The 25,065-nt window shown below is 40.0% G+C and overlaps 1 protein-coding gene across 12 annotated transcripts in view; it reads left to right on the top strand.

The window, feature by feature from the left end:
- The window catches only part of LOC127376541 (LIM domain-binding protein 3), a 59,601-nt gene extending 36,095 nt beyond the window's left edge, over positions 1–23,506 (top strand). For 5 of the 12 annotated variants that reach the window (XM_051423554.1, XM_051423547.1, XM_051423561.1 and 2 more), the window contains 10 exons: positions 7,828–7,991; positions 8,873–8,915; positions 13,590–13,682; positions 15,095–15,151; positions 16,745–16,941; positions 17,062–17,458; positions 17,926–18,106; positions 18,659–18,779; positions 18,893–19,008; positions 19,145–23,506. In XM_051423554.1, coding sequence (XP_051279514.1) covers positions 7,828–7,991; positions 8,873–8,915; positions 13,590–13,682; positions 15,095–15,151; positions 16,745–16,941; positions 17,062–17,458; positions 17,926–18,106; positions 18,659–18,779; positions 18,893–19,008; positions 19,145–19,234 — 1,459 coding nt within the window. In that variant the 3' untranslated portion in view covers positions 19,235–23,506. Of the gene's footprint in view, positions 1–1,469; positions 1,493–4,315; positions 4,502–7,827; positions 7,992–8,872; positions 8,916–13,589; positions 13,683–15,094; positions 15,152–16,744; positions 16,942–17,061; positions 17,459–17,925; positions 18,107–18,658; positions 18,780–18,892; positions 19,009–19,144 lie in introns of all 12 variants that reach the window. The other 7 variants (XM_051423579.1, XM_051423569.1, XM_051423620.1 and 4 more) reach the window with 7 other exon arrangements.
- The last annotated feature ends 1,559 nt before the right edge of the window (positions 23,507–25,065 follow it).

Raw genomic sequence — 25,065 nt, 5'->3', positions numbered from 1 at the left:
ACACACACATAACAGATCAAAATACACACTTCCATTTAGCAGTGGTAGCATTACAAAGCTGTGATGATGTGACTGTTACCATAACCATTCATCATCATAGCCACACACACACACACACACACACACACACACACACACACACACACACACACACACACACACACACACACACACACACACACACACACACACACACACACACACACACACACATGCACACACACACACACTTACCCAGCATGCCTGTGGTGTTTCCTCAGTTCACAATGTGATTAGGTTACTGTGTCACCAAAGAGGCCAAACACCTGTTGGTTCCTCTGGCTGCTGTTAAAGGTCAGGGAACCTTCTGGGCACACACACACACACACACACACACACACACACACACACACACACACACACACACACACACACACTAACACACACACAGTAGTTACTATTTTCTCAAACACACAAGTCTCAATTGAGCCATAGAGGTTTAAGTTTGACATTCTGGGAAATACTCTTATTCGTTTTCTGGTGGAGAGTTAGAATCTCATATTGATTCCACTCTTATGTCAGTATGCTGAATAACAAAGACATGATACACTGGTATCGAGCTCCTCTAACTATAAGTGAGAACAAAATAACATAAACATCAGTAGATAACATGAACGCGAACCACTGAATCTAACAAATAAATCCTTAATTCACTAAGTTAGATGAGACCTTTTGTTGAACCAAAAACAGTCGTAATATTGCTTTCATTCGCGACCAGACTCCTAATGGTAATTTTACCTCTTAACCAAATCAAAATAAAAGTCACCAAAACTGTCTTTGTTAGTCGTTTTATTGTTCCAACAATCACCAATTCTTAGTCACAGATGTAGATGGGAAAATTTGTAGTTTTCAGTCTTTTCCTCAAAGCCAGATGCACATGGAGGGACTCATAAGCACACACCGCCAGACTAGCTATGTAAACAAACCACAGAGAGGCTGCGTGAGCAACACAGGCAGAGGGAGTGTGATTTCATTCTCTTCTCAGGACACCGTGACTCCACTATATCTTTAAATAGTAAATGTTTAGCTGCTATATTTAAGGTTTAAATCTCTTATATATAATCTTTAAACTTCCTGACCCTGTGACCCATTCCAGGTTCCTTTGGTTTAACAACTGATGCAATATAAACCTCATTACAAACCCAAGCAGACTGTGGAACTGATGTTTCCACTCAGTGTCACCTAATTAAGAATCTCTCTTCATACTCAGATTGGACAGATATTGGAGCCCTTAATCTTAACCTGGGGTCATCTTTGACCTCTGACCTTTAATTCTTCCCTCTCTGTAGCCTCTGTTGTCCTGATGTTCTAACATCAGTTGTAACTGTCACTGACCACAATATTAAGAACAATCTGTAAATGTATTATCTCATGACCTTATCTTCTCTTTTTTCCCTCTATTTTCATCTCCTTGCTGTTGGTCAAACAAGGTTTTCTCCCCTGCTGCTCCCAAGTTAGTATCCTCTCCTGCTGAATGCATCTTGGATGTGTGTTTGCTCTGTAGTTTGGTCCTTTTAAGGCATGGTTTGGTACTGTGGATGTCATAGTGTTCTCTTTTGGGATAAAGTGCCGCCTGTAGCCTTTTTTTAATCATCAGTACATCACTGTCCCATAATAGATATCTGGGTAAAATTACCATAAGAAAACAAGACCATGGTGGAAATAGTTTCTATTTCTACTGATTAAGACCACGCTCACAACGTCCTATCAGAAAGAGCCTTTTTCTCGCTAAGTTTGACAAATTCCACGACATGTTAGTGACGCTGACTAATAGAAGCACAGAGTGCTCTTCAGCAGTAAACATGGTGAAGTGAAAAAGGCATGATTTTGTTGGTGCTGCGAGGTGGAAGGCACCTCCACACGCCTCCAGAACAATCACTTTAATAAAGTAAACATGAATGTTGGATAGTCGGCTTGGGAAAGAGTTGGGGAGGAGGTTACAGACGTTCTTGGATGATCCGACAAGTCTTCATTTGAAGCATAAAATGAAGGGTTTGTGAGAAATCGCTGCAACTAATTGTTATACTTTCTAGTTCTTCTTAGAGTTTGTTTTAACCTGCAGGGAGCACCAGATAGGTGGAGCTTATGGGCAAATTCGACTCCATCAGTTGACGCCAGCAATGTGTGTTTGATTAACTTTGCTCTTCTGCGGTTTCTGTTCGCCTCAAACCCACTCCACCCACCTCGTACTCCGAGCACAAACAGTTAAAACTGTTAAAACAAACAACTTTCTACCAAAGTCCGGTCTGTTTTTTTGGGACATTTTGTGTGTTTTGTGTGTGTTATCAGTGAATGTGCATTATTGTGGTGTGCTGTGTTTCATACTGAAAAGCTGGAAAGTTGTTGTGGAGCTAATCACCACAAGGCTGATTGCTTCTTCTCTTTCAACTAAGGAGACAAATGGGTTTCCAGTTAATGAAGTAGCAGCAAGTTAATTAGCTGTCGAATCCTTTCTTGTTTGTTGTGTTCTGCTGGTGTTTGTGGTGTGCTGATTGGCTCTGCATGCATCCTTAGACACATTATGAATAATATAAACAAAATGCTAAATGTAATTGATGAAATGCTGACAATGTTTCTGATCTAATGCAATCATCTACGTTATGTCTCTTGGTATTTGTGTAAAGGTCACTGTTTGACATGCTTTTTCGGAGGCTTGATTGATGCTGTATTCGATAGATAAGATCAGATCGTCTCTACTTGAATGTTAAGCTTCTGGTCTGTTTTGTTGGTTTATTTTTTCCTGCTTCGTGTAAAAAGAAGATTATCTTGTTTCTGTAAAGGACTTTGTTACAAAGAAAATTGCAGAAGGTGCTGCTGAGGGAACATTCACAAGTCAAAATGATCTACTTTCTAATGAAATACACATGTTCAAGCTTTATTTGACAGAAAATGTGCCACACAAACCACAAAAGAAAAAATGTGAAGCTGTTGACAGTAACACAAGACAGGGTTTAAAATAAAAACAGCACTTTATCTGGATTGGATCCTGTTGGTTGAAAGGGACCTCTGGCAGCTTCATTTGGATTGAGTTGTATAAGCTGCCATTGGTTTGGCACATCTACTCTGTAAATCTACTGCAACCTGAGTCGGGTGCAGAGTGAGTGAAGAGCTTCACTGTGACACAACCTGCTGTTTATACAGTACAGGATGGAAGAGAGGGCTTAATTTGTTCCTGACTCAGTTTCTTCCAATATTAGACCATATATTCTGATCCAATATGAATATTTCTCACTATCTGTAACATGCAGGTTCTTTGTCTCTTTTATTCTTTTTTTAAATCATCATTGCAAATCCTCCCTCTGCCAGTTAGTACTGTTAGCAGGTGTGTCATTTTTTAAATAAGCTTAAGCACTGATATCTGTGAGTTTAGTTGTCCCCTGCTGCGAGGCTGTAGTGTAGTGGAAACACATGTTATTACAGATGGGTTTGGCATGGCACAGCGGACCAACCGGTGGAAGTAGCAGATGTGCTCAGCAAATGCGTCATAACACATTAACACATTATGGTTGGATGTACGTCGTAAAGTGTACAGATACCGTGTTCGTGCCACCTCTTAACCAATCAACACTGCAATATATACAACATGTGGAACTCTCAACAGAGATGAGAAGGAAACAAGATGGCTCTCTCTTTAGCTGCTTCCATAATCAGCTCTGAAAAAAACAATGTGTTACGATGCATTATTTTATTTTTGAATGTAAAAATTTGCTTCTCAATATTAGCTAAGATAACTTAACATAGTGTGAGAGTGAGTCATATTGCTTTCTTAGCATCTATGTTGAGAGTTGCACGTGTGCAGTACCGATCAAGCAGGATATACGGATTGGGCAGTACAGCCAATCATAATGTATTAATGTGTTACATCATCTAAAGCAGTTTGCAGGCCAAGTACATCTGGTACCTTCACCGGCTCGTTGAAAAACGTGGAATGTGGAATTATGCATTCCACATTCCCAAATAACTGCAGGGATGATGTATTTTTGTAGGCCAACCCGGAAGCTAGCTTCATGCTGGTTCCTTCGAATAAGCTCTTTGGTGAACAAAGGTTTATGGTACTTACACGTTTTGTGTGTGTGTTGGTAGGATCTTACTGTTTGTTTTTGCAATGAGCATGGCTGGCCTGGATGTTTTTCTTTTTAAAACGAATTATCGACCCCAACGCCAGCCTTACTGTTTCCCGCCCTCACATACTTCCCTTCTACCTTTTCCTCCAACCTTTCCTTCAACCTCGTTCAACTCGTTCCCTTCGTCACACCGTTGCCCCTCCTGCCAACAGTGCTGGCTTCAACCCTGGCGCTCTGGACACCGCCCTCTCTACCCATAAGCCCATAGAAGTGAAAGGTCCTGGCGGCAAGGCCACCATCATCCACGCCCAGTACAACACTCCCATCAGCATGTACTCGCAGGACGCCATCATGGATGTCATCGCAGGACAGACACAGGGAAAGGGGCATGACGCTGGGTAGGGACACCTCCTCTTCCCTCTTTCAATCCTTCTTTATTGTGTTCTTTCTCCACTTTTTTATTCTTGCTCTTTTTCTTCTTTCTCTTCACCATCTCTCCATGTATGCCTCTTTCCGTCCTTCTTCCTTTGCCTCCTTTTTGTCTTTCATTTGCCACTGAATGCACCAGCATCTCAGACCAAAACAGTGTCACAGAAATAAAATAAAACTCACCTAAAACATCTTTGTTAGTCTTTCCACAGCATTCACCAACTCTGGTTTGGTCAAAAGAAACTCAAAAGCCATCAGACTCCATTGATAAAAACAGTGATTTTACTTTGCATATCCAGTCCCTCCTCTTATGGCAGCTTTTCTAACAAAAAAAAAATGTTTTTAGGATTTTCTTTGCAATTGAATAGCCAGAGAATGTGAAAATTGTCAAAATAGTTGTGATTTTTAGTATAATTTATTAAAAATCAAAGGCAACTTGTTTCTGTGAGAATATCATCACTAGTAGCTTGGTGACGAATCACTCAACGCTTTGCACAGGGGACTGATTGGTGAAACTAGTGGAAAACAACAATGATTGGACAAATTTGGGGCAACCTTGCAATTTGAATTTGCCTTAACTCCACTCAAAGTGGACAGAAACAAAATAAAAAATCACTAGTTTGGTTGAATTGTGGTAACACAAAGTAACTTGAGGTGACCTTGTGGACAACACTAACTAAGTAACTCTTCCTTACTTGAACATATTTCAGTCAGAAATTATTACAAAATGATATACAGTAAATGTTATTATAGGGAAACTCTCTTCATTCCCTTTCTCCTTATTCTTCTTCCTCTCCCTGTATCCCTTTCTCAGTCTGTCTTTATATTTCTCTTTTCCTCTCAGCTCGCACTGATGGATATTACAGTCATTAATCCCAGATATTCCCCTGTCCTTGGCCCGTCCTTCCTCTTCCTCCTTTATGTTCTCACGTCCCCTCTTTTCTTTAAAGATAAGCCTGGATCACATTAGCTCACATTAGTTCTGACTGTTGTGAAGTTTGTCTGGATGTCATTTCAAGTTTAAAGTTGGTGATTTCTGAAGGTTAGAACGAAGAGTTGCAGTGTTGGTTATATGAAAGTGTGCAGGTGTCAATGCTGTTTGTTTGTGGTGGATTTACAGTTGGCAGTGTGCAGCAGTGTTTGTGTATTTAAGTAATGCAATTCACATCTGTTTCAGTCACTAATGGAGTCTCTGAGCAGTTAATCGGACACACCCTTACATCAGTATCCTAATTTATTCCTCACCTCCACCATCAGTTTAGAAAATACAAATTTACATTTACATTGACGTTTTCTCGACATACAACATCTGCAAAAACATCTGCATGCTAGTGACAGCACATTAGAGCACAGTGCAGCCGGTCTCAACTGTCTGAGACTACATGTAAACAGTTGAGACACAAATTAAAAATCTGATTCAAAATGTACAAAAAAAGAAAAAGCATGCGACAGTGGTACAGAATGTTTCTTACTCGTAGTCTCAAACTGGTCTTCAGTTAATGGTTGAGATGTAATACATAGATACATTTTATTGGATTTAAAGAAACATGTAATTTAAATTAAAGATCCCCTCCAGACATTTATTAAGACATAATACAATAGTCTATTTGGAACAATAATGTGTGTCTGATTTGTTTTTTTTCTGCAAAAATTTACAATTGCCAGATTGAAAATCCTTAAAAAAGACTACTACTTCCTCTACCTTATTAAGAATTCCACAATCTATGGATATGCACATTTTGTTCATTTCTAAAGTTTTCCTGCTGGACACAAGATGTCTCTTACCTCACTCTTACTTCAAGTCCATTCTCAGTGGATGTGCACTGGTGGCTTCAAGTTTCTATATCACACTGTACAAGTTGATACTGGACCAGGCTTTTCAATGAGCACAGAGAAACTTTCCACTTTCAGCAGATGAATGTGAAAACATCGTTCTAGTGTCAAACTCTGCACATACAGCATTCAAACAGCACGCTGTAGCTGTAGATTTCTGACTGGAGGGGAGCTTTAAATTCACATTACACATTTTCATTTGCTAAGTGGTATTTGTGGGGAGTGAAGGAACACGCCTGTATCATCCTACGACTCACCAATTATCGATGTATTAGGCAGAAAACATGAATTTTAATTCATTTAAAGGCACTTTAAAGTAAAACGTTTGGTGTGGAGTGAGTGCAATATGTCAGACACTGTATTCCCTTAAAAAGACAGCAAAAGCACAGAGCTCTTTGTAAACATACAAACATTATCTAGTACCAGTTGTCAATAGTAATCGTTTTAAATAGGATTATTATTTTATATCTTCTTCTTTGTGTCAACAAACCTACTCATTTATTTGTTTTTATTATTGAACTGTTACATTGTGATTTGAGGCAAACGTTGTTGGATTGTGTGGTGTTATGGCAATCATGGAGAAAAAAACTGCTACTGTGTATTCCTCTTCTTACACTAACAATCAATTTTCCATCCTGCTGGAAAATTGCATTGACAGACGTGCTGCTGTGTGTGTGTGCATGAAAAATCGCTCTTGTTCTCCCTCCAGAGAGGAAAGATGATATTGCTCCAAACATCTACATACCCATTCTTCATGCTCTATTTTTATACCCTGATAAACCCGCTTTAATTGAAATGCCTGAACAGAACCATCCAGTCTCACAGAGGATGATGCTCCTGTGTCACACCACACTCTCATTTACTGAGAAAGAAACCAAACACACAACAAAGATTCCTGTCATTTCCTTGTGTTGAAGTAATGCTGGATAGGAGACAAAACCATGAAACAGACCAAAAGAAAGAAACTGGTGTTACTGGTCGAAGTTACAAATGAAAACTGAATGTTCTGAGCCCTTTCCTCCTTCTTTTGTTGGTTTAAATCTGTTCATTCTGTCAATCTAACACATGTAAAATGAGTTCTGAATAATTTAACATCCGAGCATTGTAGAATGTAACAACCACTGAGCTTCTGGTTCTTCCCGTTTACAGCAGCCATCTTCACTGTTTCAATCTTCATCTTCATGTCATGCAAAATCAAATCAACACCAGCTCAATATTGCTTTCTTTTTCACCTCATGAAAGATCAATTCACCGTTTTGCTTGTGTGTCTTTTTGGAAATCATAAAAACATTTCAGTGCTCCAAGGCAGCAGGGCATCCAAAACTTAACCCTCTTCAACCGAAAAGTAACATAAAACACTAAAAGCTGCTGAAGGTCCACTCCCTAAAGCTTTGGCTTCAGGGTCTTGGTGTTGACCTGGTTTGGTTTTGGGGGGTTTGGCACCCTCTGTCTGTGGTTGCAGTACTCTCCCAGTTAAAGACCGTCTTGTAGACAGCGCCTCCCCGGTCTATCAGGCCGTCCAGAGTGCAGAGAAGGACCCAGACCTGGGCGAATGGGGCCGCCGCAGCACCAATATGCAGTCCAAGTCCTTCCGAGTCCTGGCCCACATGACTGGAACTGAGTCCTGTAAGTTGCCTGTCTTGATGTTATCCTGTTTTTTTATTTATTTATTTGAGTTAACTGTAAATTCTCGTATAAAAGCAACATATTCTCACTCCGAGCTTGTCAAATACTGCAGCTGGGTCTGCTTTAAAATATGACACTGTAGGTATCCTCTAGAGTCGTTTCTGGAGGTGCAGGGCAACAATAAATGTGTAACGTCCACAACTTCTGGCCAATTTAGCAATAATAAATATGTCAGATAGATTTTCAAAATAGAGCTTGTGTGGTTCATGTTGTGAATGGTTGCACTTTGGTTAAGATTAGACACAAAACCTACTTGAGTTAGGTTTAGGAAAAGATCGTAAGTAGCGCAATGCACCTGATGTAACTTATGTACGTTACTTAAAAGAAGTTTATGTTTGGTTTGGTCACATTGGACACCAACAGCAGTCTCCTGGATCCTGTGTTTGTCTGAGCCATCCATCCACCCCACCACTTCCATATGCGTTGTCACTCTTTTTTACATTACCTGACTTTGACGGTGGGTGTGTCCAGAAATGACCCTAGAGGGATACCTACAGCTTTGTATTTTGAAATGGAGGGCCACTGGCCAAGCGGCAGTATTTAACAACTTAGGAGTGAGACCAGGTTGTATAAAAGCTATTCAAATGATAGCCAGGGGCAAGACCAGCATGGACAAATGAAAATATTGACGTAGTTTTAAAACTACTTTAAACTCAGGATGAACATTTTGAATCAGTTTTTAATGATTAAAATGTGATCGCCTGCCTGTTTTTTTTTTTGTGTTTCTGATTTACTCACCATACAAACATTTGAACCTTAAAATGTGTGAAACTGAGGATGCTCACTGACGTCTCCCCTCCTGTGTATTCTGTCTGTTACAGTGCCAGGGGAGGAGGAGGTGGAGGAGGCGCTGAGGAGGAGCAGGTAGGCAGCAGAGCTCCATCAGACAGGCTGCTGACCCCCTCCGGCTCCTCACCTTTACACTCTGCCCCGCCCACCAACACATCGCCCCACCCCTCACCTCATCTCACTGCCCCGCCCATAAGAGTTCACCTCTGTCTCCGTAAGCTAACGTTGTAATCCAGTCCAACATCGACAAATGATCATGAACCTTCATCACACTCACAGGTGAACTCATTCCGACCTTCTCTTACCTTCTCCTGCTAAAATAAAGCAGCGGTGAAAGTAACTAAGTACGTTTACTCAAGTACTATACTGAGGGGTTGGGGATGGGGTTCAATATCAGATTCAGATCAAAATGTATCTTCTGGAAATGTGGTTGAAATTTGAAATCATAATTTTTCCAAAATATTCCTCCGTAATTTGTCCGTCCAAAAGGGGACATTCTGCATATTGAGTACTCTTACTTTTTATACTTTTAAGTATATTTTTTATAGCACTCTGGCATTAAATCTGTGTCTAAATCTAAATTTCTAACTGAAGGGGAGCTTTAAACATGTTTTTTTAATATTCAGCATGTTTAAATGAATGAACTCTTACTATCCTGTATTTTCCTAATCGTAAATTTCTCTGGTGGAGCCTCTATAGAAAGCAGCCGTCAGTAAAAGATCTTCAGGTGATGTAGCTCACTGTGAGTCAGCAGGTTTGAGATTTGCAGCAGATACATCATCACACGTCATTCATTCAGTTTAGGTTCCATGTAAAGAGCTGGTTTCACCAGCAGGGGGAGCAGTAGGACTGATCATTGACATTGTCAGGAGACTGTTGAAATGTTTACCCTCAAATTAAACAATAAACTTAAATAAGATAACTGCATACAATAAATATTGAAATTTCCAACTCTATTTTCAAAAGCAAAAGCAGTTTGCAAATATTTCAGGTTTTTTATGTTAAAAGAAGACTTAACTTAACTTTTTATGAGTGTAGAAAATCTGAAAAATCACGTTAACTACATAAAATACATTTAAAAAGCAGTCAGAAAAAACAAACATATAAAATTAATAAGAAGGACATGGTCAAAGAACAGTGTCAAGAGAAAACAAAAGATTAATTTTTCAGATTTTTCTGAGCTGCTTTTGTCATGTGTCTTTCCTATTTTTATTTCTTCAACCAATAAAACTCAAGAGACACTAAAGTCTCAGAATCAAACAGCAGCGACAGACTTTTGATGTCTGACATGAGACCACTTGAATGGAGCCCTGTCCTCCCTGTTTGCATTGATTGCAGTTGGTGTTGATTGGGTAAAGAGCTGTTTGTGACAGTAACCAGGGGAACAATAACGGGGGGAGGAGTCTCCAGGATGAGGAGCGTAGTTCTTCATTCCGGTTACATTTACATAAATAATACATTTTAATTTCTAGATCACAAACCCTTACCAGAGAGGTCACAGTGTCCTAACAGACTTTTTCTTCTTCAGTACTGAGACTCAAAGATAAAATGCACACAGTCTGCTGCCAGATGTCTTCATTTTAGCCGTCTAATTGCATACTGTGATTATACAGTCAGATCCACACAGCAGCACACCCAAAACAGTGCTGGAATGTAACACTGAAGTACTGTACTAATGGACAAAGTTAGTTAATGCATGAGTCATAATAATCTAATGATATCGTACATAATGGTAGAACAGTCAAAGTTTTGAAATCAATAAAACGAGGTGGTAGAAACACTACAGGAGGACTAGAATCAACACAAAATGAAAGTTGCTTGTTGCTGCCTTACAGGTCCAGTGTGTAGGATTTAGTGGCATGTGGCAGTGCAGTTGCTGATTGCAACACCCTCGCTTCGCCCTCCCATTTGCAATATTACTTCTATCAGGATTGTAAAGGAATGACCTGATTGGCTTACCCTGATATTCTTACCCTAACCAATTCCACTCCTCATGTCTTTTTTTCATTGAACTTAATGAACATAACAGATCATTAAATCTGCTAATTTCTGTTTTTTAACATGTTATTATAAAAATAGATTTAAATGAATGTGTTAAATTTGACAGAATTTAACACCAAACTGTCTAACAACAACAGTCATTAATTTTTTTTAACAGTTATTTTTAAAATAGATTAAAGAGTGGCTAAATAGCGAATTTAACACCAAACTCGTGATCGCAGCTCCCCACCACCCTTCTAACAAAACACAATTCTTATTTTCAGGTGATTCTACACTAATGAAAACATACCTATGAATATTAGATTCCATTTCTGACAACAGATCCTCCTCAATGTTACACACTGGACCTGTATCATTTTCAAGGCCGGACTTTTACCTGTAATAGAGAGGACTACACTAAACACATTAAATATTTTGTTATGCGGAAGGTTTATTTATTTATTTATGGTTTATTCGATAGGGACAGATACTGTACAGCACAGACAGACTAATTCACAACCGTCCTTAGAAGGGCTTTTATGGAAATAAAAGGTTAAGACATTAGGATAGAAAGAGAGTAAATGGAATACAAAAAGATACATAAAACACAGAATTAAAGACATTACAATCTCTTGATGTATTTGCAGAGAGGCTGTAAGGCTATAGGGCTGTATGGTCCATTTAAACATTTAAAGACAAGCTTTACATAATAAAAATCTATATTTGCAAAGCTTAGGATATTGTATTTCCTAAAATGTGGCAATGGTCCCTTATTTATTTTTTTCTCCATGATTTTCAAGGTTTAATAGCCTAATGTACCACACAGATGTTTTAAGATAAGATAAGATGTTCCTTTATTGATCCCCCGTTGGAGAAATTCAAATTTGGCCCAGCAGCATAGGGGGAATGTAAATCAAATATAAATATAATGAAAAAAGAAAATAAAAATCAACCATATAAAAAATATGTGGAATATACAATAAAGTGTTTAATGTTATTGAACATTCTGTGATTAACTTAAGTGCACAAAGTCAATTTTTTTAAGTCTTGATGCTTTAAGGGGGGGGGACAGATTCAGCTAATGTTGAAGTCCTCTGTCCTGATGTGATCAGCTTGATGCCGTGAGGAGGATTTTTATTTCATCAGCTGAATGCATGTTTGCTCTCATGTCTCCTGTTTGTTTTTAGCTGCTGCTGTTGTTAAAGTGTTTCTCCAACACATGGTCTGAAACACAAGCCGTGCTGACTGAGTATCAGACACTGTATATCAGAGTGTGGAGGTCTGCCCGCTTAGTCTCTGAGAGGAGGAACAAACCTTTTAACCCTCCACCCCTCCTCCAGCCTGCCCGTCTCAGCGCTGATGGATGGAGCTTTCTCTGCTCCGTGCACTTATTTAATCATCCCTCCATTATGCACAATTGATCCCTGCTGCCTCTCCCCCACTCGCCTGTTTGGACTGAAATACAACCAGATAGCCTCCCCTCAAACCTCCTCAGTCTGTATACGCCGTGCAGTGACTCACCATGAATCAATAGGAGCAGAGGTCAAGCTTTTATCCGCCAATAAAGAGACCGCGGGTTTTCCTTTTTGTCTCTAAGTCATCCTGAAGGAAGCAGCTCCCATGTGACTCACAGGTTTCAGCTGGAAATCAGACAGAAAGATGAAAACGCCAATGTTAATATCAGATTCAGCCATCACGCTGTGGGATGGACACCGAATTTTATGTGCTAAGTCCAATAATCCACTCCCAGATATGCACCTATACACATAATTTAATCATTAAAACATGTCAAATAGATTTTTTTCAACTGTTCAATTCAATTCATGTAAAAGCAGTTGCTCTAAAAGTGGTTTATTAAGAGCTTCCTCCACTTTTCCTCCTCATTCTGGTGAGGAAAATTCAATCAATCAAACTTTATTTGTATAGCACCTTTTGTACACGTTAGTGAAATTCGATGTGCTTCACTGGTGACTGATGTTTTTTTTTTGGTAACTGGGAAAATGATTCATTCCTAGGAGACAACTTAAAGGATATATATATATGAAGATCACTGGCTGTCTTTGCCCCTGGATGTCGCACCAGAGCTCCAACATCTCAGACCAAAGAGTTAGATAAGAAAATGTTTGTGAAAAAGCTGCAATGGTTGTAAGCTAATGTAAGCTAATGTCAACCCTTGGGGACAAATGCACCTGCCAAACCATGTCCACTAAAAGTGCCTACTTTTGCCACTGACAGGCTCAGATTGTTATTCTAAGTGTCTGACAACATTATGGAAAAAGTCCCTACAGAGATAGTAATACTTTGCAGTCACTCAACCAGACTACACAGACAAAAATGGTCATTTCACCTTGCAAATCATTGTGACTTTGTGACTCGGTGTCTTTTTTACTCTTTGCACTGTTTCAACAATCACAGACTCATGGTCTGGTCTTTTAGGGATCAATAATACACAAAAAATAAGGAAGTAATCCGGTTTGTTTTTTTTGCAAATGAAACCAATTTAAAGAAGAAATCATGACATCCTCACATCAACCTGAGCAATATCAAGCTTTTTGATTTGTGCATGAGACCAATAACAAGCTCTGACTTTAACTAACCTGATCTGTGTATATACAGTGTAATATACAATATATGTACAGTATGTGCGTGCATACTGGTAAGGACTGCATGTGTACATATATAAATGTATATACTGAATATATTATGATTCCATCCCAGAACGGCTTTGTCTCTCTCTCACTGTTGCTCCTAACCCCTCCTGTGCTATAGCCCTACTGAGCATGCTCCAGCTTCTGCTGGCTCCGCTCCCGCCACTCCACCTGCTAGCGCCGCTGTGCAGCCTCTGGACCCCGCCCCTTACAGGTAACCAATCAGCTGTGGGCCAATCTGAGCATTTCTTCTGTTTAAATGTGAGCTATAACAGCTTCAACTGCTGTTTCTTTTTGTTGAGCTTTGAGTGGAGAGTTTAATTGTTTGTTTTCACACACAACTTTTAACCACCAAAATTCTAATTCTATGTTTCCTCTCATAAACAGACCCAAAACTAACAGTGAATGTATCTACTGAAAAGTACTGTGTGTGTATCAGAGCCTGACATATCTTCTTCCTCTGAGCTATAGAGCTCCATTGCTGTCTGAAAACTATGAAAACCCATCAGTGAGCCACACTGTTGCAGTGGGTGACATAATCCTTCTTTACCATGACCACACGTTTTATTTATGAACCGTCCTGCTGCCACAAGCTTTAATTAATCCGCTGCTGAAAATAGTCCCCAAAAAATTCACTATTTTCTAGTTGGTTTGATAAAAGCTACAGTGAGCAGCTGTTAATTATGAACTTTTTTTAAACATGAAACTATATATTTGTGTTTTTAAAGATTTACATCTTCAGTAGGAACTAGTGGAGCTGAGAGCCACAGACCGGAAGGCGGACATTATCAAGAGATGTTGCATCTCATCTCTCTCTCTCTCCTCTGTTCACTGTCTGTCCGTTCCAATCCAATAATAAAAAGCTTTGGGAGCATGCAAAAAAATATAATTCTTAGTATTTCAAGAATCATTTGATCCTATGAACTGAAGATACAAGGATTTGTAGTGTCTGTTTTCTACCTCAGCAGCAAATGTATGACTGCTGTGTCTGCTATGGTTTTGTATGTTGTTGGTATGAGTTGAGTGATCTGGATCAGAGATAGGAGGATTTTGAGTTCGCAGTCAGGTGGACTCCCGACATGTTTGCTAAATGGGGTTGAACTGTGTTCATGTGCTTGTTTGAAGGTGCTGATGGTGCACTGACTGAGTTGTTATATTTTGGGTTGTGCTCTTTGTCATTTTGGGGTAGCAGAACAATCTGAAAACATCCATCTATTTCCACGTCTAGTAGACAGCAACATTATTGTGTTGTATTTGTGTCCACCTGATGAATATAAGTCCAATATTCATTCTGCTTTAGCTTTGTTTTTGGTCTTCTGTGAAAACTTTGTGGTTCTTTAGCTGCTAAATGCTCCACTATGGTCACCAGTTAGTCTCTAACTGTGTCTGTCTGCTGTTATCAGAGCTTGTTGGATGAAAACGTGCTAGAAAAGAAGTTGATGACAGATAGATAGATCTCAGCTAGATGTTAACCTATAAACATAACAAACACAATACAGAAAGGCAGAAAGGAAGCGTCACTAGCAGTAGGTGTACCTCTGGGCAGGCCACATCCTGCAGGTACTGGTGCCCTCAGGATGCAGATCGTCATGGTGACCTCTGCTGTTGTTGTCTCTACACCTGCAGCCTGAAACGACAGTCTGCTACTGGTTACGGCATCCAGCACAAAGCTGCAGTCTCCAGGTACCGACACCTGCAGGGATCCAGCGCTCCCGTCCGCTTCTTGCTGCCTCCTGTGCAACACTACATAACAAACCATCTGCCATTAAACGGAGGCGTCTTAATCTAAAACCCCTCGCAGCACCCTGAGTGGACTTAAGGCCTCAGTATGCTTCAAATGCACTAGTGTGTATGATGATCTGTTCTCCTCCTGGCTGCGTCCCACATCACTCTCCAACAACTCTCCATGTGACAGATCATACAAATGTAACAGAGTACACTTTCAGACATTAATGGTGTTGTACTCAGTTGTTGACATGAAAAGTCAAGCACTGTGTTTGAAGCATACTGAGGCCTTTATTTAAAAATGGGTGACCCTGATAGAAATTGAACCCCTAACCCTGGCAGTGTTGTTCAGTTCAGGACCATGTAACTGTTAACAACTTCATCCATTCACAGGCTGACTCTCTTCTAACTGGCTCTAACGGATCAAAGTCCATCTGCCACATCTTTTTTTTTTCTTTCTTCTGTCAAGACACTGACACTAATTTCTTACAGGCTAGTTGTTAGGCTGGTCTGCTTTCCTTTTAATACCTTCACTAATCATTAAGTATCCTGTCTATATATTTTGTGTAGATATACACAAACACTGTGATTTGCAGCTCAAATGATGATGTTAAAAGGTCAAAGTTTTAATGACTAAATTTCAGATTTAGTACCTGTTTTAGAAATACTACAGAAACAAAGGTTATATGGAACCTAGATGACTTTCTGTAAATCAATAAATCAGTGCTTGACACAGGAAGGAAAGCCTGGTGAGTATTTGTGCACTTTTAGACATTTGGCACTAAATGTTGAAACTGCTCATGCAACTTGGTCCTTGCATTAAATCAAACATTGTAGGGGGCTCATTGAAACTTACTGCAAGTGATTTGAACAAAACTTCGGTCAAGTGCAGAGGGCATGGATGGATTATAAGACATTGTGGACCTGGACACAACTGCAAGCAACACAAAACATAGTCGTTTTGTATCTCTTCTTGGTCATATTATCTCACTTTTGTCATGTTATGTCTCTTTGTAGTTGTTTCGTGTTTCTTTGTGTTTGTTGTGTGTCCCTTTGAGGTTGTTTTGCTATCTTTGTCCTCATTTTGCATCTCTGTATAGTCATTTTGTGTTTCTTTGTTGAAATTTCTTGTTTCTTTGTAGTTATTTGGTTCTCTCTGAGTTTGATTTGTGTTTCTCTGTGTTTATTCTGTGTTCCTTTGAGGCTGTCTTGCATGTTTTTGTGGTCATTTTGAGTCCCTTGGTGTCTTTTTGCATCAAGGACCCCCTAAGACCTGTGTCCACTTGGCCTCTTCAGTGGTTCATATATGGCAGGGAGTGAAACACAAAGCAAAAACCAAGTTGCATATAAGTTTCACATATAAAACAGAAGTCTAAGAAGATTTTTAGAGGAAGTGTATATCCATATGTTTGTCATCGATCAGATCACAATGTCATTGTTGTAAAACTTAACTACTAATACTAATAAAAATGAATAACTACAACTCCATGAGGTTTACAGGTTCTTAGTACAGAAACACATCAACTTTTTTTTTTTTTTATCTCCCTCCAGCCAGTACTGTCAGCCTCCTGCCATGTATCAGGCTCCACAAGGCCCACCTCCGCAGCACTACCAACAAATGCCACCACAGTACCAGCAGCCTCCCACGCAACAGTTCCAGCCCACACAGCAGAGCTCTATCCAGATCCCTCTTGGCTCCGCCCCTCCCAAGGTGGTCAGCACGGCTTGCATCTACCCCTCCCAGCCAGGTGAGAACCCCTGCAGACTGATTCAAATACACAGAAATACCGATTTACTGTTGTAAAAGAAGAGATTTTGCCTCCCTATCCATTGGAAGCTTTTACACAAATAGTTTTCCTCGCCTCCAGCCTCAGCTCCCTTTCCAGCTCCAGCTCCAGCTCCAGCTCCTGCTCCAATCCTACCTCAGCCCCGCCCTCCAGCTGCTGCCCCAGCCCCAGCTCCGGCTGGTTCTGGCTCCTCTAACAGACCCCCCTGGGTGTCCGATACCAACTTTGCTGATAAGTTCGACCCCAGTAAGATGACCACCACCACCATGAAGGTACAGCCGCTGCCCCAGGCCGCCCCTCCTCCACCAGCATACATCCCCAACCCCTCCCCCGCTGCACCTGCAGCTCCCAGCCCTGCCCCCATCACTCCGAGTCCTGCTCCTTTCTCACCTGTGGCAAGAGGCGTGGCCCAAAGGGCAGAGAGGTTCGCCGCCAGCAGCCGTACGCCTCTGTGTGGGTCCTGCAACAGCGTCATCAGGTACCTGCTTCTTCTCTTTATACAGCCGTTGTTTTTGTTAAATGTATGATAATATGCTCATTTAATTTAGGTGATTGAGTCATTTCAGCTCCTGCAGCTGGTTTGGATTGCATTCATTTTTCCATCAATAGTAACTTTCCACAAAATAGATTCTTTAATTTCTCTTGTTATTTTTAAATCTTAATTATCTAATATTTTTTTCACCCTTGAAGTTGTTTTTATTAGTACTTATTTTGGTTGACTTTATTTGTCTTATTTGTCTCTTGAAAAAAGGATCTCAATCTCAGCCTATTTAAATAAAGTTTATAATATTGATAAACCTTGATTATGTGATTATAATAAAAAAAGACAAAAAAAAGACACAAAGGCTGCAGGTAGCATAAAGTCAGCTCTACCAAACATGTGACCTCTAAAAAGGTGCCCACTGGTGTAGAATGAGCATGAGAACCTGTTGTTGTTGTTTCCAGGGGCCCCTTCCTGGTAGCCCTCGGTCGGTCCTGGCACCCCGAGGAGTTTAACTGTGCCTACTGCCACATGTCTCTGGCTGACGTCAGCTTTGTGGAGGAACAGAACAACGTCTACTGTGAAAACTGCTACGAGGAGTTCTTCGCTCCGACCTGTGCCCGCTGCAACACCAAGATCATGGGGGTGAGATGTCCTACCTGTCTGCCTGTCTGCCTGTCTGCCTGTGTACAGTCACAGTGGTGAATTGACCACCTGAGTAGAGTTTAAAGGACCAGGGTTGACTAGCCGTGACTGAAAACAAAATCTCCAGCTTATCAGGACACTTCTGTCTGAATCTTATAAACCGTGTATTTTCGTTCATTTGGTGTATTTAAAATGTTTAAATCAATGGCAGTAAATCATGGACTGCCCTTAATATATTAAAACCCATTAATTGGGTTTCCCCAATTCCCCAAATATTGGGTCCCTCCCTGGATTTGCATCTAAATTGAAAAACTAAGTTCCTTTTATGGACTTTTGCTGATAATACTTGCATATTTTTACTATGGAGTAATTTCACAGTGTAGTATTCATACTTTTACTTAAGTAATCTGAATACTTGTGCTGCTTTGAAAAATGGTTAGTGGTTGTAGTAAATGGCTAAAAAATGATGAAACACTGGAATGACTCTTTAAATTTACCGTAACATATACGCACACACACACCTCAGGCTGTCTGACATGCTGTGTGTTACAGGAAGTGATGCACGCTCTGCGACAGACGTGGCACACCACCTGCTTCGTGTGCGCAGCCTGCGGCAAAGCCTTCGGAAACAGCCTCTTCCACATGGAAGACGGAGAGCCGTACTGCGAGAAAGGTACGGAGATGTTCACGCAGATCGTGGGGGTCAGAGGTCAGACATTGGGCTGTAAGCTGTAAGAATGAGCTCAAACTGGTATTTCAAAGTTTATCTCTCTGTCTCTCCATCAGATTATATCTCACTCTTCAGCACTAAGTGTCATGGCTGTGACTTCCCGGTTGAAGCTGGTGATAAGTTCATTGAGGCTCTGGGTCACACCTGGCATGACACCTGCTTCGTCTGTGCGGTAAGTAGCAGAACCAGAAACCATTTAAACATCATCCATAGTTAGTTAGAACACTGTATGTTTTGTTGAAATGCAGCAGATCCTCAGACTTCAGCTCACAACATTATAACCGCAGCCGTATTTGTTGCAACTGCAGGTTTGCCATGTGAACCTTGAGGGCCAGCCTTTCTACTCTAAGAAAGACAAACCTCTGTGCAAGAAGCACGCTCACGCCATCAACGTGTAGACCGACCAGCTGCAGATCTGCTGCTCACCGAGGGCAACGCTGCCGCCCACGACAACGAACGCAAGCCAACGACAACAACAACTTTCACAGATTTGTGTAAACGCTCTATATGCAAAATACACTTTGGTTTGAGACTTTTCTTTTTGTGCATTAATATTAATGACTGAAACTATGCTACCTGACGATTCTGCTTCAGAACAGGAACGTATGTAAAACAAAAACATGATGTTTTCTGTTGTACATCCAACCCTTTATGGTGTACTGTCAGGTTTTTTTTTTCCTATGTTTTGTACCAGAAAATACTTGTGGTTAAGGTGACCGGTGTGCTGTTCAGTTCAGAATTGGAGGAGTTTATAAGGAGTCTGGAGTGTGCCAAATCAAATAACTGTAGACATTTTCATGTTAAAGACATGATACAAAATTCGATATTTATAATAATTTTAATGATTTAATAATTTATTCTCTTTACTCATACTGTCTTTATGTGATGAAATAACAAAGTAAAATATATCATCTAAAAGATCATTTTAAATTAAGTTTGCAATTTCATTTTCATAATCTCATTTGAAAATGACCTTAAAAAAATAAGGAAATATAATTATTGCTAGCAAGATTTAATAATACATTTTTATTAATTCTTCAAAACAAAATTTCATATACTGATTATAATTAACTACTGAAAAAGGTTATAACTTTTCCAGTGACACACCCGAGACTCCATACAGTGAACTGCACAGCTGTAGTTTGTCTCTACAATGTTGTTCTAATCTTGGACTTGTTTTTGTGCCTATTTTGATTTTGACATGTTTGGGTCTCTTGAATGCCACCTTCATTTTTTTTTCACTTAACTAAACAAAAGAAATGTGTTAATAATGTTTGGTTCAGCTCTACAATATAAAATATTTCAGCTGTAGAAACCAGAAAGTACTCAGCGCAGCAGGCAGAACAGTGACGCTTCACTTTGACATTATAAAAGATAGAAACCGGTTTATTTCTTGTTTTGGTTTTGACGAGAGTGTGATCAACTCTGCTCTCAGTCCAGCCAAGTTTTGATCTGACTGTGTGACAGTGAACTGAACAGCAGAGCAGCACATGAAGAAGCCTTATCTGACATGTTGTTAGAAGTGAGACTGGCAGTGAATGTAACACAAATGTTTTTGGAGACAGGACCTGGTGACACTTTCCACTAGCCTCATTCCACTGGGTGAACCTGTGTGCTCAAATATGAAAAACAAGTCTAAGTGCACAATGATACTGTGTAAACCCGGTTACACCAGAACCTGATGCAAGGGGTGGTTCTGTGAGCTTGGTGACAAAGTGACATGGGGCAGTGCCAGAAGAGCAGTCAGGGCCCCTGCCCCAGAATCTCTGTATAAAGTGATTTCCTGTGACTGAAAATGCAATCCAACAACTACGAAAAGATTCAAAACAGCCACAAAATAACTATAAAGAGTAACAAAACAGCCGCATACAGATGCAACACAACTACGGAGACACTAAATGACTACAAAGAGACACAAAATGACAACATAGAGGCGCAGAAGACTACAGACACAAAACAGCCACATTTAAAAGCAACATACAGCAACAAAGAGACAAAGAATGACTACAAAGAGGCACAAAATGACAACATAGAAATGCCACAGACGACTACAAAGAGGGGCAGAACAACCACAGACACAAACAACTACTTAGAGGAGACACAAAATGACCACAAACAACTGGAAAGAAACACAAATCGACCACTAGAAATGCAACACAACAGCTACAAAGATACACAAAACAGCTACAGAGGGACGCAGAACGACCTCAAACAGAAGCAGCTTCTCTTTCAACTATAATGTCTTGTCACTTCCATATTTCATCTCTACGGGGTGATTTTGATTCAAAAACAAGTGTACGCTATGTAAAGCACATGCAGTGCGGACCTATTTCCTGCTCTCACACAGTATTTCAGTGTATTTGGAGTTGTTTTTCCAGGTGAACCTGCTCAGGTGAGGCTGCTGCAGTGTGTCAGTGGTGTCTGATGATGTGATGTGAAGTGTAGCTTCTAATCCCTCTTTGACTTCACGTACTGTAGGTGTTACTATGCAACAAATAATCTTGAATTTCATATTTATTGACTATTTTGACTGTGTGATATTTATTTAAGAGCTAATATATCATCACTGCTGCGTTCAGTGCTCATCAGATTATTAGTTGTTTAATTTGTTTTGTGGATGTTTGGCATCACAAGATGTACTTTGAGTGTTAATAGATTTTTTTTTGTAATCTCTTTATGTTTTTGAGCTTGAATGTTTGTGGCGTTTTTCACTTCAAGGCCACTTAATAGCTCCGTTCACACTGCAGGCCTTTGGACTGTTTATTTAATTTGATTTTTTTATTATCTTATCTTATAGAAAAAATATGATCATCATTGATAAGGTACAACTTAGATCTGATCGAGATACAAGGAAACAGTAAACAACCAACCTGTCACTGTCAATCTCCATTCAGACTTACTTAGAAAAGTGAAACTGTCTGGTTCGAGTTGAACTTTTGATTGCCTTGTATTTGCAGAGAGAAATCAGAGGTGTTTCCCATTCACTTCAATGCAGGCAATGTGTTTTAGCAGCATCTGGTGGCCATCAGAAGAACTGCAGCTTAACAAACTGCAATATAAAGCATGATCCGTTTCACATCCCTTCTTTATTTGCTCCAGGTACAGTGAATGACAAAGATAAACACAGAATCAAAGCACACACAACTAGGGCTGGGCGATATGGCTTAAAAATAAAATCTCCGATTTTTTCACTCCAAACCCGATTTACGATTTTAATCGATTTTTTTGGTAGACTGTTTTCTAGCGGGTGTTTGTGGGCTGCGGTCCTGTATATCACGCAGAGAGCAACATTTCTCCCACTCGGCTGCATGCCTCTGCTTGAGGTGCTGGAATAAATTGGTCGTACTGCTACCTTTGGTTGCAACAGCTTTCAAACAAACTTTGCAGTGGGTCGCTGTTTGTTCGCTGTCAGACGCCACAAAACCAAACCAGTTCCAAACAACCGACGACACTGTGCCTTTTTTGGGGATGAGCTCATCCTGGCTTGCTGCCATGTTGTGTTTATCTGTGGAGAGGCGGGGGAAGGGGTCAGCGCACTCTGACCTAGGGGAGCCCAAAGGGAGCGCCGGTGTTGTGGAAGTTCAAGAGAAAACCGATTTTAACTAAAAATAAATCGTGTTTAACTACAAATTCGAGTTAACCGATAAAATTGATTTATCGGCCAGCCCTACACACAATAAATAAAAACATCAGAACTTTTTATCAGGCAGTGTAAACACATCCTGAGATACCAGTGTGTAAGATTTAGTGGCATAGAGCGGTGAGATTGCAGCTTGCAACCAACTGAAACCCCTTGACTCAACCAAGCAAACGCTGAAAGCACTATCTAGAGCCAGCCTTCTGGGCTACTGTAGAAACATGGTGGGTCAACATGGCAGACTTTGTAGAACACTAGTTTCCCATCCACAACCATTTTGTGCATGCTGCTATGTGGCAAAAAAAGCAGCTTTTATACAGACATTTTCAGCATTTACAAGTATTGCGACTCTTTAACAACACGGCACGCATCATTTAACAACGGACTGCCCGAGAATATTCCATTTCTGCCAATAGATCCTCCTAAATGTTACACACTGGATCTTTAGGACATAAAACCTGATGTTTTGCAGTGTGAACAGGGCTTCAAATACACTGAATAAATGATTTGTTTTTCAGATGAACTTTGACACAAGTTTCTGTGGGGAAACGTTGAGACACGTCTCCCTGCAGTGTACGGTGCCTTTAGGCCACTCTGTGATCTGTTTGTCTGACTGGCACACAGCTCTGACAGGTCTGTGTGCTGGTGTACAGTTTTTACTTTAATATTTTATACAGTTTGTGTGTTTTCCAGAGAGTGAATGTATGCATGCAGAATGTTTGTCACAGTTTGTCACAGCATGTCGAGCAAGGCAACATCAGTATTAGTGTTTGTGTCATGACAAAGAGACTACGCCCACTGTTAAACATTATTACAAGTGTTTGAACTGGTTTTGGTGTCAATGAGCTGCAAGTGAAACATTATTGATGTAACTTAATGACTGAAGGACGGATGGAAGCTGGAGTAACATTAAGCCTCTTAGACTGGTCATAGGAGGTTCAGCTGCTTCACTACATTTGTTTAACAGGTTTTGAATATTTGAAGAATACATGTGTTGCAAGTCGAATAAACTGAGCACTTCATACACTTCAAACGTCTGCTGTAAAGGTTTTTTGTCTCTTTAAGATATGGCTGTTTCCTGCTGAATCTGCAAGGTTTTCTGTTTGACTAAAGAAGAAAAATGCTGTGGACTTAAATGGAAATCTTCCCCAGGATTAGGGCCATGGGAAAAGGAACAGACCTTTAAAGGTCCACTCTATAGGATTTAGTGGCATCCAATGATGCAGTTGCAGATCGAAAGAGAAACTCTGATGGCTGCGAAACGTGCAAAAAATGTGAAACACCCCTATCTAAAGCCAGTGTTTGGTTTGTCTGTTCGGGGCTACTGTAGAAACATGGAGGTTCAACATGGCGGTCTCCATGGCATAGGAAAACAGCTCATTCTAAGGTAACAAAAACACAATAATTTCTATATTTATGTAATTATACACTAATTAAAACATACATGAATATTATATTCCATTTCTGCCAATAGATCCTCCTCAATGTTACACACTGGACCTTTAAGGTTCTCAAGGATGTGATTAAAGCCAGAAATTTAGAAGAAGAAAAAAGAAGATCTACGAGAGAGTATTTGGGCTTCTGTTAGGAATAAAATAATTTTAGATTTTGAGAAAAAAGTCATTAGAAGAAAAAAGGAATATTTCTTGAAGCAAGTGAAAAACTTGGAAAAAAACATTCATATTTCAGCATTTAAAGGCACACACCAGAGCACTTTACCTGTGATACACTTTTTTTCTTTTGCAAGGGACAGAAGTCCCTAACCCTAACTGCAAATGATATTTGCACAATCAGCTAACACAATACATATGTAATCCAATCTACAGTTCAGCCCGAAACGTTATTTTTTACATTCTATTCTTCAATTTGAAGGGCCTTTTTTTAGCATGGGAAACAGACGTTTACATTGCCAAAGCATGTGTAAAATATACGTACATAAAAGAGAAAAATTTTAGATTAAAAACACAACATTTTATGTTTGTTACTCTTAGCTGAATGTCACAAAATTGTGTGGGCAGCGGAAACAAAGTTCAAGTTCTCATATCATTTTACTGAGGAAAACTCCTCTCTCCTGTTAGTTTGTGTCATCTGTTTGAAACATTTACACAAAGTTCCTCTTTCAGTTTTTATTTCAGAAACTTTTGTCATCAGTTCAGTCTAACTGTGACACAGACCAGACAAATGTCATGAGTTTAATTGTTGCAACATGCAGGCTTGTCACAACACCCACTTACTGTCACACCCAAACCCTTCATTTTTGTTTACTTAGATATATTGTGACTATTATTATCATTGTTATTGGTCTATTGTCGTTGTTGTTGTTGTTGTTGTTGTTGATGATGTTGTTGGTAGTAGTAGTAGTAGTAGTAGTAGTAAAGTTAGTGGGATGATGGTCAGTTAATGCTCAGCAGAGGGCGCGTGGATCGCTTTTAGATTTGACTTCAAAATAAAAGCCCGCAGGTTCCTCTGCAGGACTGAACAGAGCGGCGGTGATTGGAGGAAAAATAAAGATCTCTCACTCTGCCTTTGTGTCGTGATACCATAAACAAGTCAGAAAGCTCTCAATGTAGTACAGCTGCTTAGAAAATACTC

This window comes from Dicentrarchus labrax, unplaced genomic scaffold (assembly GCF_905237075.1).
Source record: "Dicentrarchus labrax unplaced genomic scaffold, dlabrax2021, whole genome shotgun sequence".
Lineage (NCBI taxonomy): Eukaryota > Metazoa > Chordata > Actinopteri > Moronidae > Dicentrarchus > Dicentrarchus labrax.
Note: the sequence above shows the minus strand (reverse complement) of the source record. Positions and strands in the feature narration are given on the sequence as shown.